The 12,280-nt window shown below is 39.3% G+C and overlaps 1 protein-coding gene across 1 annotated transcript; it reads left to right on the top strand.

Moving 5' to 3' along the window:
• Nucleotides 1-214: 214 nt before the first annotated feature.
• On the top strand, nucleotides 215-8,486 carry LOC127664473 (prolactin-5A1-like). Its single transcript, XM_052156448.1, has 5 exons — nucleotides 215-245; nucleotides 3,913-4,088; nucleotides 6,568-6,675; nucleotides 7,318-7,506; nucleotides 8,298-8,486. Exons 1-5 carry the CDS (start codon nucleotides 215-217, stop codon nucleotides 8,484-8,486), a joined length of 693 nt encoding a protein of 230 aa, XP_052012408.1.
• Nucleotides 8,487-12,280: the final 3,794 nt, after the last annotated feature.

Here is a 12,280-nt window from a genome sequence, read left to right as displayed (position 1 = left end):
TCATGATGAGATTGTCAACACTTCTGGGAAAACCAAGGTCACAAGACCCTCACCTGGGATTTCAAGTGACAATTTCCTCCTGAAGCCATCTGTCTCTACACACCTTTGGGAGTGGTCTGGAAGACTACATAGGTGGTGCAAGATTACCTGAAGGAAGGATTCTAGACAAGTAACTCTCCTCAGTCAGTAGCCATACTGCTGAAAATTTTAAGGGATGCAACTCTCTTTGACTCAACTATGCTCCTGTGAGTATTTCTTTACTTCTGCTTCTTCCAAAAGAATTCATCCTTTTACACTAAACTACACTTGGATACAATACTTTCTTGGTTTCATGCAATACATTAGAAAATTTATTATCTTTGCTATGAAAGGAACACAGCACATAAGACTTTTAACTCAACAGCTCTAAAAAAAAACTTCCTTGTTCTAGAGAAATGTAGCAATTTCTTGAGTTTGTGTAGTCTCAAATGAAGTAAGGAGAACAAGAGTAGAACAAGAATATTATTGGCACTTCTTGTATAGAGTTTTGGGAGAGCTTGGCAAAATCTCAAATGTCTAGAGCAGACTTAGGACAAGAAATGATCCATCTCAAATGAAAATTCATCTGAAATGAGACCACAGGAGAATATAGGTCCAATTTATCACAACTTCAAAAGAAAGAAGGTAAAACTTTTCTGATCCTAGGTCACTGCTTGAAACTGACTGTCTTGAATCAACCTAATGAAACTCTCAGTCTCATCCTAAAGTAAACAATACTAACAGACATGTGTCTTATACTGTCTAGAGAACTTGCCTCAAACCAAATGATTTTGTAAAAAGAAAAGCATGTTAATGTCAAGATTTTGCCTTTATGTTATTGATAATATATTTAAGAAAACTGAATTGGTACATATATGTACGCAACAATAATTAATAATAGAGGCCATGAATTTGAAAGGAAGCAAGGAAGGCTATATCGAAAGGTTTTAGAAAAGAACTTGCATACAAAATGACATATGTATATTATAAATTCAAAAATAAAATAAATATAAAATTTTGAATTTATAACAACTGAATTTATTTTATGAAATCTGAAACAAAAACTAACATATCTAAACTGATATATCTCCTCAATAAGCAATACAAGGTGAAGGTGTGTGTGTGTGTGTGTGTGTGTATGTGTGTGTTTATCATGGATAAACTAAAATCATGGAATCCTCATGTTCTTTTAAAAATTGAGATGGTATAAATTTTGACAAGAACTTGATTTTGATTTTAAAATATTTGATTGATAACTTTTCACACTGAAAATTTTTTCTGATGTATTTAATTACTTGGGGTATGTGAGATTAGCTACTTCCAACACCTCAATCTTTTACAATCCCCTCTCTTTAGTTAGGACATTTCAGATTCCATCTATTAAAGATTTGGTAGAACTTAGTTTCTAAGTCTCACAGGTTTTTGACATTTTTTTTTTGAGTTTTGGTTTATGTTTCTTGTTTTCATTTTTTTGGGGGTTGGGCATTTTCATTTTCATGTGTATGCATCTGAATTATATGTACATCTTCTTGTGCATGTCTGATCCTTTCAGGAATCATCTTTAACAGATTGTCTGCCTTATTCATTGAGGCATCTCAACTATAATGCCAATCTACCTATAAGACTAATTTTTCTAGGGATTCTCTGTCTCTGCCTTATAAAAAGACTGTACTTACCAAGGGCTTCAACTCCCACAGGGCTTTTGCTTAGATTCAGGAGATTTTAACTCCAGTCTTCATACTTTATTGCAAACATTTTATCTACCATACCCCAGCTTGGTCCTCATATATTTATTTTGGGAAGTCTTCTGTATACCATACCTAATGCTTAAAAATCCTTTTTTCTCTCTTTTTTCTTTTTCTCTTTTTCAATATTTTTATTACTCTCTCTTGTCTCGTTTTTTTTTTATTTTTTAATTAATTGATTTTTTATACACTACATATTTTTTGCCCCACTCTGCCAACCACTGTCCACTCTAGGACTATTCCACATCCCATACCTCCTCCCCTCCCCCTGACTCCACATGGATGTCCCTACCTCTCACCCCACCTGACTTCTAAAATCCCTGGGTACTCCAGTCTCTTGAGGGTTAGGTGAATAATCTCTGAATGAACACAGACCTGTAGTCTTCTACTGTATGTGTGCTAAGGGCCTCATATCAGCTGTTATATGCAGCCTGTTTGGTGGTCCAGTGTTTGAGAGATCACAGGGGTTCAGATTAATTGAGACTGCTGGTCTTCCTACAGAGTCATCCTCAGCTTCATTCAGCCTTCCGTAATTCAACAGCAGGGTCAGCTGCTTCTGTCCATTGGTTGGGTGCAAATATCTCCATCTGACTCTTTCAGCATCTTGTTGGGTCTTCCAGAGTGCTGTCATGCTAGGTCCCTTTTTGTGAGAACTCCATAGCTTCAGTAATAGTGTCAGGCCTTGGGACATCTCCTTGAGCTGGACCCCACTTTGGTCCTGTTACTGGACCTTCTTTTCTTCAGGCTCATCCCCATTTCCATTCCTGTAATTCTTTTGGTCAGGAACAATTATGGGTCAGAGTTATGACTGTGGGATCGTGACTCTCTCCCTCATTTGAAGCCCTGTCTTCCTGCTGAAGGTAGGCTCTATAATTTCCCTCTCCCTACTGTCAGACATTTCATCTAAGGTCCCTCCATTTTAATCTGGTGAGTCTCTCACCTACCAGGTCTCTGGTGCATTCTGGAGGGTCTCCCAACCTCCTATTTCCTGTGGTTGTCCATTTCTATTCTTTCCTCTGGCCTCGAGGGCTTCAGTCCTTTGCCATCCCCCAATGTCAGATCAGTTTCCACCCTCCCACTTCTCTTTCCACTCCCCCATCCTGTCTACTTTCCCTCCTAGGTTCCACCCTCCCCACTTGTGATTGCTTTTTTCTCCCTCCTAGGTGGGACTGCAGGGTCCTCACTTGGGCACTTCAGCTTGTTGACCATTTTGAGTTCTGTGGACTGTATCTTGAGTATTCTGTACTTTTTTGGCTAATATCCACTTATTACATACCATGCACATCTGTTGAGTCTGAGAGACCTCACTCTGGATGATATTTTTCTAGTTCCATCCATCTGCCTGCAAAACTCAGGATGTCCTCATTCTTAATAGCTGAGTAGTATTCTGTTGTATAAATGAGTCACATTTTCTGAATCCACTCTTCTGTCATGGGACATTTAGGTTGTTTCCAGCTTCTGGCCATCATAAATAAGGCTGCTATGAACATAGTGGAACATGTACCCCTATGGCATAGTGGGCCATCTTTTGGGTATATTCCCAAGAGTGGTATAAACGGGTCTTCAGGGAGATCTATTTCCAGTTTTCTGAGGAACCCCCAGATTGATTTCCAAAGTGGTTGTACCAGTTTGCAATCCTGCTAGCAACAGAGAAATATTCCTCTTTCTCCACATCCTCTCCAACACATGTTGTCACCTGAGGTTTAGGTCTTAGCCATACTGATTGGTGTCAGGTGGAATCTCAGGGTTGTTTTGATTTGTATTTCTCTGATCACTAAGGACTTTGAACATTAAAAATCCTTTTTAATGTGGTACATATTTGATTTTTCCTCTTCCAATGACGAATAACCAGTGTTTTAGAGATCTATCTGCCAAAAGTGCCTCGATGATTAAATCAGTACAAATCATTGTCATAAATTTGAAAGGTGCATGTGATCAGAGCAGAGGTCCTTGCACCTTGTCTTACCACAGCATGAAAGATAGAGGAGTGAGGAAATTTTCATGGAGGATAATGTTCTCCTGAGCCAGTTCAAATGTACTAAGTTGTGCAAGTGAGGGCTTGGTGTTTAGACAAGGCCTCCCTAGACAAGGTGGATGCTTGTAACTTCACATGGATAAACCATGTAAGTGACTTTTTTCTTTATGGCAGGGGCACTCCTGCTGCTGCTACTGTCAAACCTGCTTCTGTGGGAGAGTGTGGCCTCTGTGCGCATGTGTGAAGTAATAAATGGGCAATGCCAGCTGACACTCGAGCACTTGTTTAATCAGGCACGTGGCTTATCTGAGAACACCAGTCGCCTCACTTCAGAAATATTCAATGAGTTTGTAAGTACCTTACTAACTTCTGGTTTCTTCCATGATGAGTCGTCACACAATGTTTGGATGATACCTCAGATCCATGGAGAAGTGCTGTGATGCAAACATCTTACACTATACCTGCTCAGGCCCAATGAGCCATGTACTGCTGAGAAAGAACCAGAAGAACCAAAGAGTTCAATGAAATCTCGACATTTAAGGGGAAAAGGTCTTGAAGTGACTCCTTTTTTCTAAAATACATTTTAGTGTTTCTAATTTTGTTTTAATTAAAATGCTTCCACTTGTGACACAAAGACCTAAAATCCATGCCAGAGAACACTCTCTGCATTCCTCTTTTGGGTGCTGGGGGCCAGTTTCTGTCAGCATGTTTCACTTAGTGCAAAGCAGAAAAGAAAGAAAAATGGCTTTTGGGGATCACCTAAATTAATCAGAACTAAAATGAGAGAAATAATGCAAGAGGAGAAAATCGGTAGAGGTAATGATAATTGTAAGAATAATAGCTTCTCAGAAATCCCCACACTTGGGAGTCATTGTAAGATGTGAGCTAATCACTCTGAAGAAAACAGTTTTCTAACTGTTACTAGATCCTGCCTTATGGCGAAGGTACTTTGAAGGAAAATATTGTCCCTGCCAAGTCAGGTAAGGTAGCAACATAGACAAGAACTTCAAACAATAATGAGTTTGCAATGCAGGCTCTTCCTTTGTGCAATAAACACACTGATAATGTCCTATTTAATTACTAGTATTTCTTTCACTCTACAATCTTGAAAGGTAGTGTCACAGTTTTTTAGGATCCTTAGTAATTCATTAATCTTTAAAGTTTTGCTAACTATAACATTTACATAAATATTTCAAATAGTATATTTAATAAAATACAATGTCAATAAATATTACTATGTAAGCATTAAGTATATTATCTGTTTTATATTTTAGTTCTTTATTGTATATTTCTGAAAATATTGTGCTTGAGTTTTTAATGACTGATTCAAATGCAATCAGAAAATTATACTTTGAATTTTATAGGAAATTGTTGTCAAGGTACATGCACTGAAGGATAATTGAAATTGATAATTGAAATAACAGGAAGTCAACAGTTCGCAAAGAAAAATATGTATTCACTGTACCATTTGTATTCTAGGAAAGAGCATTGTTAAAAATCAAGTGTTTTGTAGTTTCCCTTTTTCCTTCTTCTTGTCAAATAATAGCTCTTTAGAAAGCATGCAAAAACAAGAGAAAAATAAATCCAAGTATTCAGGAAGTTCTCAGTGGAAGAGGATGTGCCTAATCCAGCAAAGACTTGATGTGCCAGAGTGGCTGGGGAATGCTCAGAGGGAATTCTACTCTCTCAGATGAAAAGGGGTGTGGAGGGATTGAGGGGGGGGGACTTTGTGACGGAGGAAAAAGGAGGGGAAGCAGCATTTGAGATATAAATATGTAAGTAAATATTGAAAATTAAAACAAACAAACAAATAAATAAATAATAAGAGGAGAAGAAGAAGCAACAGAAAGGGGGACAAAGAGGGGTAGCAAAGAGAGAGCTGAGAAAAGAGACCAAGGCAAGTCAAGAAGCAAGAGAACAAACAACCAAAGTCACAAGTCTCTATAGGGTTGAGAAGCTAGGGAAAGGGAAGGAAAGCCCAGGCACTGAGCTGAAGAGGCTTAGGGTAAGGGGCATAGTGAGAATGGCTGGGGGGAGCTACAGAGGCTGAGTGGGTCTAGTCCATGGCTTCTTTGTGACCCAGCAGTAAAGTGATGAATAAGTCATTCAGTGTTACAGTGAGCAAAGCTGGATCAACAGTTCTGCTTCAGTATATCAAAACTTGAGTATGAAACTGGTCTCGGATCTTTTAAATAAACAAATACTTATTTATTTACTTTTTTTTATTCGATATAATTTTTTATTTACATTTCAAATGATTTCCCCTTTTCTAGCCCCCCACTCCCCGAAAGTCCCATAAGCCCCCTTCTCTTCCCCTGTCCTCCCACCCCCCCTTCCTGGTTTAATGTGTCTGCTTGCATATTTTGTTTACTTATTTGTTAGTTGTTATGGTCAAATGCCAGTCAGACATATTCATATCATAAAAAACCTTACCAAAGTATGAAAGAAAGAAAGAAAGAAAGAAAGAAAGAAAGAAAGAAAGAAAGAAAGAAAGAAAGAAAGAAAGAAAGAAAGAAAGAAAGAGAGAGGGGGGGGGAGGGAGAGAGGAAGGGAGGGAGGGACAAAGGGAGGGAGGGAGGGAGGAAGGAAGGAAGGAAGGAAGGAAGGAAGGAAGGAAGGAAGGAAGGAAGGAAGTCAGTAATATAAAATAAGTAGCTGGGAAAGTAAGATTACAGATCTCACACACTAAAGCTTTACTTTCCTCATTCCTGAATTCACTTACCATAGTACTCATCCTGTAGCAGTAAGCAAGATCAAACACATTATCATCCTGCTCATAGATTCACTAACTCCATTCCCAAATTCCCTGAATGTTGTCATAATTTCCAGGATAAAGTACGCTCTTCAGTTCCTGGCCTCTGGGGCAAAATCCCCCTGGTGTGCAACAATCATTCCCTCCCTATTTCAAATAAGACAACAGAAGAACAAGAGATTCAGGTGAGTCCTCAGTGCAATTTTCTCATCAAATAACCAAATCAACTGAAGAAGTGCACTGGCTCCTCCAAGCTGCAGCTCATTACAGAATAAAAACAGGTTTTAATTTTAAAATTTAAAAATTAGAAACCTGAGCAATCCAAGGAAAAATGGCACTTCTCATCAGATGTGGCTGCCTTCTCCTTGGTCTTTGAAAGTATGTCCTGCAAAATACTGCATGTTTCACAAGAAGCAAATATGGCCTCTGATGCAGGATTGACATATTATAAACTTCTGATGATACAGTTTCCCACTCCATTCCTTGACATAACCAATATTAATGTCTTAAATAAGTAATCAAATATGTGCATATTCACAACATGTAATTTGTGCTCTTTAATGGTTTTGTACATCTGCTATTCACATTCTGTTTATCTGCATGCATATCAATAATTGAAAATGTAAAAGAAAGTGAGGGAGGAGAATGTCGATTAAGAGCTATTCCATATCTAGGTACTCACAAAGCACTACACTAACACTGCAGTAAATGATCCTCAAAAAAAAGTGTATAACACAAGGAACAAATACTTCTTCTCTAGGTATCACATGCAATTCTACTGTAGTTCTTTATTTAATGGGATGTTTAATGTTTTTGCCTTGCCTGAGGTCCGCTTGAAAATGACCATAGGTATGTTGCTTGGCTGGAAAAACACTCTGAGGCATGTAGCAGCAGATATTGCTGATCTGAAATCAATCCCTAAAGTTGGAGCTTTCATATCTAATGTCAGAAAAATAGCTGCAAAATTCACAAGACTCACAAGAATATTAAAGGAAGTTAAGTCATTGCTCAGACTGGTAAGTTCCTGCTTTTTACTATTTTGGTTTTCTCATTCTTGAAAGCTGTGTCCCTGATAGAGACTAATGCATTTTAAGCATCTCTGTCCTGGGAGATCGTAATAGAGGCATGTTCACAGACACCCTCCTGCCTAAGGGGTTGTTGGATACTCCAGCTTTCTCAAAGATATTAAACTCAGATGCACAACACCGGGCTCTCAGAAGGCAGCAACTTCTCATGGTAGTTTGCACAGTATTCTTTCCATACAGAGTGAAGATCTCCTGAGATTTTGAACATCTTATCACAGCATTCCTGGTCTGTCCACATCAAAACCACCAAGTGGGGTCCTCATCATTTTTGGGTTTGTTTCCTCATAGTAGGTGGGAGGTAGATTGGATTGAAAGCAAGAAAAGGAAAATGATGAACTAACAAAATCAAGACACAGATGGTACCTAAGAGGTGACACCAAAGACACAGGAAGGTCCTTCCTGGGAGAGCTGAGACTAGGTCCTCTACTGTCTTTAGTCAAACCCACATCTAAAGTCAAGTAGAAATATCTGTCTGTTCTTGAGAGGACATACTCTACCTTGGACCTGCTCTATCTCAAAGATATGTGTGGGGTGCTTGTTTCTATTTTTTAGATAACTATCAGATCTGTGGTTGCCTGCTCCAGAATCATGAAAATCGATATTTTTGTCTGAGTATTTGCTTTTCCAAGTATCTCCCAAATCTTTATTCCATATTCAAAAGCAAAATGGGAAAGTAATTATTAAAAAACACATTTAATAAATGCCTATCATTTGTTGATTAGGTTCGTCTTGAGCCTGAGGAAGATAAAGACTACCCTCCCTTACCTGGACTCCCAGCATTACATCTGCTAACTAACCCTTCTCGCCTTACCATCTATCATTCCATTCTGGGCTGTGTGAACTATGATGCAGAAAAGATTACAGCTCATTTGAAGATCCTGAGATGCAAAATGATCCCCAGAAAGTGTTAAGTCTCCATCCTGTCTATTCTGAAATACTCGGAAAGAGATGGGATCCTATACAACCATAGGGACACATTCCTCTAAATATTTTTGTTAATTTTAAAACTTCTCAATGTGTTCTTATGATTTAAGTGACTCCTCTTGGACTATTAAATACTAATGCTTTAAAAATATGTCTGAATAGAATAATTTGTAAAGTTTCTTTTGTTCACTTAATTGCAAACATGTTAAAAGTATGAAGATATCTCTATCAAATATTTCATAAGTATATAAATGTGTGTGTGTGTGTGTGTGTGTGTAATATTTCCTTCAAAATAAGATAGGACATTACTTAGAAACACTGTGAGTCAATGTAGGTCAAATGAGTAGACTTGCTAAGTGAGACATGATTTTATCAAGGATATGAAAGTCCTGGTATACTTTATGAAAGCCAGTACTCACCACAAACCAATTTTTCATATTGTCCCGAGAAAAACTGCTACTATTGTACACTTCACTATTCTTAAGTTCCATGAACTTCTCATTCCAGAAAGTGTTAGCATCTAAGGAGGAAATGGCACTGAATATCTCCCCTGACTGTTGTCAGCCATGCTTATTTGAGTTCTCTATGCAGCACAATCTTAGAATAACCGCATATTATCTCTACCTGGGTTCTAACAAGGTTCCTCTAGGCTAATTTGAACTTCATCTGTACACTGTTTAGTACTTTCCCCTCATCCCCTGATGTTTCTAATCTCTTCCAATTGTTACAATGTCACATTAATGGAAATCCAGAAAAAAATAGGTGAAGGAAGGTTGTAAGAACCAATCATTTCAGGCTGGAGAGATGGCTCAGCAATTAAGAGCACTCACTTCTCTTCCAGAGGTCCTGAGTTCAATTCCCAGCAACCACATGGTAGCTCACAACCATCTCTAATGGGATCTGATGCCCTCTTGTGGTGTGTCTGAGGATAGCTACATTAAATAAATAATAATTTAAAAACTGCTCATTTATGCTAGTCTTGCCAGATGATTTCCATGTATGTAACTCTATCACAACTGGACAGAAGATTAGAAGATGGAAAATTCCTGTTCCATAATCAGATGAGAATTCCCTCTTAGTGTCAGGTACCTCTATCATGGAACATCAAAATGTATATGTGTACTGGCTTTTTTGTGTGTGTTAACTTGACACAAGTTTAAGTTATCACAGAGAAAGGAGCCTCCCATTAGCAAATGCCTCCATGAGATCCAGCCGTAAGGCATTTTCTCAATTGATGATCAGGGGTGGAAGGTCCCATTGTGAGTAGTGCCACCCCTGGACTTGTAGCCTAGGTTCTATAAGAAGGCAAGCTGAGCAAGCCAGGGGAAGCAATCCAGTGAGCAGCACCCCTCCATGGCCTCTGCATCATCTCCTATGTCCAAGTTCCTGCCCTATGTGAGTTCCTGTCCTGACTTCCTTTGGTGATGAACAGCAATGTGGAAGTGTAGCCCGAATAAACCCTTTCCTCACCAACTTGTTTCTTGGTCATGATGTTTTTGTGCAGGAATACAAACCCTAAGACAATGTGTAAGGTTATTATATATTGGTATCACTTAGGATAAAGTGTCTTTTATCATCAAAGTCTCCCTGGCTTAATTCTTCTACTTCTCAGTTTTTCTTTGTTTTCTTTTTCAATTATGTATTTTTTATTACTTTGCATCCTAATCACAGCAACCCCTCCTCTCCACTCAATCCCATCTTTACAAATCCCTCCCTTTGTCCCCTTCTCTTCTTAAAGAAGGGGAGCCCCCTTTGGGTACCACCACACCCTAATGCATCTAGTCACACCAGAACTAGGCAAATCCTCTCCCATTGAGGTCCAACTAGGCAATTGAAGTATGCAGAAGGGTCATTTTAATTTGCATTTCCCTGATGACTAAGAATGTTGAACATTTCTTTAGGAGCTTCTCGGACATTTGGTATTCTTCAATTGAGAATTCTTTGCTTAGCTCTGTACCCATTTTTAATATGGTGATTTGGTTCTCTGGAGTCTAACTTCTTTAGTTCTTTGTATATATTGGATATTAGCTTTCTATCAGATGTAGGATTAGCAAAGAATTTTTTTTCCAATCTGTTGGTTGCTGTGTTGTCCTATTGACAGTGTCCCTTGCCTTCCAGAAGCTTTGCAATTTTATGAGGTCCCATTTGTCTATTTGTAATCTTAGAGCATAAGCTATTGGTGTTTTGTTCAGGATATCTTCCTGTCCCTTCCCCCACAGCATTGAGCTGGACTACCCAGCCCATTTGCGACATTCATGGCTGGCAGCACCTAGCCTTCAGCTGGTGTTATCTCTGGCCTTTGTTCCAATGGGAACAATACAACTGCTTTCATCTTGACAACCAAGGCTGCCTCAGGGCAGTCTCACCTGGAGACCAGCAGAGACCTGCTAGACTACCCGCTGAGAAGTGGAGCCAAGGAGTTCTCAGCCTACTCCTTGATGTGTGTGTGTGGGGGGGGGGGCGGGTTGTTTTCTAAAGACTATATATTTTGGCTAAAATATAGTAAAGTCAGTCTCTATTGGCAACTGTCATCTTGACTCATTTCTCTTTCGTCCCCTTCCCGTTTATCCCCAGAATTCTCTTTCAGGTCCCTAGTTCACATGTGGCCGCAGGCAGCTACATAATGGCGCCTGAACACGGACAGACCTGATATGGGAGAATTTCCTGAGGTGACCCTATCTGGCGAAGCTTCGAAGAAAAAATGGAAAGAAGACGGTATCTACACGGTAAACAACTATAGGAGTTAAATGCTAGCGCTACTGTAAAATTTTATCCTTTGAAACTATTGTTGTGGGTGCAGATGGATACGGCTAGGCAAGCAGAATTGTGCTGACCCAGCATAGTAGCTGCTTGGGATAGATAGATAGGAAAAAATGGGATAGGAAAGTTCGCGTGGAAACTTGCGCCCCGCAGCATCCTAGGGCTGCTTCAGGCGAAAGGGATAGGGTTTGACTCCCCACCGTGAGTTACAAAAATGTGGAGATAGTGCTGATGAGCTAATTATAAAAAAGGCAGCTCATCCCAAAAAGAGAGCAGCTGAATTTCATGGGGAAGAATGGGCCCCTATTGTGCCATCTGCTCTGCCTATGACCTTGATGACAGGAAACAAGATCCAGAGAGATATGCAGTTACAAAAGTTGGAGTTTGAAATTAAATTGCAGAAATTGACTAATGAATTACAGGATCTAAAAGGGGTATCAAATACTAGAGAGAACGATGATCCTGAGACGGGCCAATCGCCACTAGAAAGAGCAATAAGCCAGGCTCGTGGAGAAGGGCAGGATACGTCAGAACTCTTAGCTTTTCCTGTCCTTGAGATCACAGACCAGGAGAATAGGATTAGATGATATCAGACATTGGAATTCAAAGTGATAAAAGAATTAAAGGCAGCTGTATCTCAGTATGGCCCTACATCCCCTTTTACACAAGCTTTATTGGATACTGTAATAGAGTCAAATTTAACTCCACAGGATTGGAGAACTTTGTGTAAGGCTATTTTATCAGGAGGAGATTTCTTGCTTTGGAGTTCTGAATGGAGTGAGGCTAGCAAAAGAACTGCCACCATAAATACTCAGGCAGGCCATCCAGAATGGAATGTGGATGGATATGTTACTGGGAGAAGGTGTATATGCAGGAAATACTAATCAGATTGGGTTTCCCATCGCAATAAATGCGCAGATTTCAATGGCTGCCTGCTGTGCTTGGAATCTTTTACCATCAAAGAGAGATCTTAGTGGAAACTTAACAGGTGTCAAACAGGCTCCTGATGCGCTTTTTCAGG

The sequence above is a fragment of the Apodemus sylvaticus genome, chromosome 14 (genome assembly GCF_947179515.1).
Source record: "Apodemus sylvaticus chromosome 14, mApoSyl1.1, whole genome shotgun sequence".
Lineage (NCBI taxonomy): Eukaryota > Metazoa > Chordata > Mammalia > Rodentia > Muridae > Apodemus > Apodemus sylvaticus.
This window is presented reverse-complemented; position numbering and strand designations above follow the sequence as displayed.

Excerpts from the sequence above, each read along its gene's own strand:
- LOC127664473 (XM_052156448.1), top strand. The coding sequence starts at position 215 with ATGCAACTCTCTTTGACTCAACTATGCTCCT. Across the intron at positions 6,676-7,317 it reads CAGAAGAACAAGAGATTCAG|GTCCGCTTGAAAATGACCAT; the intron begins GTGAGTCCTCAG and ends GCCTTGCCTGAG. Across the intron at positions 7,507-8,297 it reads TTAAGTCATTGCTCAGACTG|GTTCGTCTTGAGCCTGAGGA; the intron begins GTAAGTTCCTGC and ends TTTGTTGATTAG.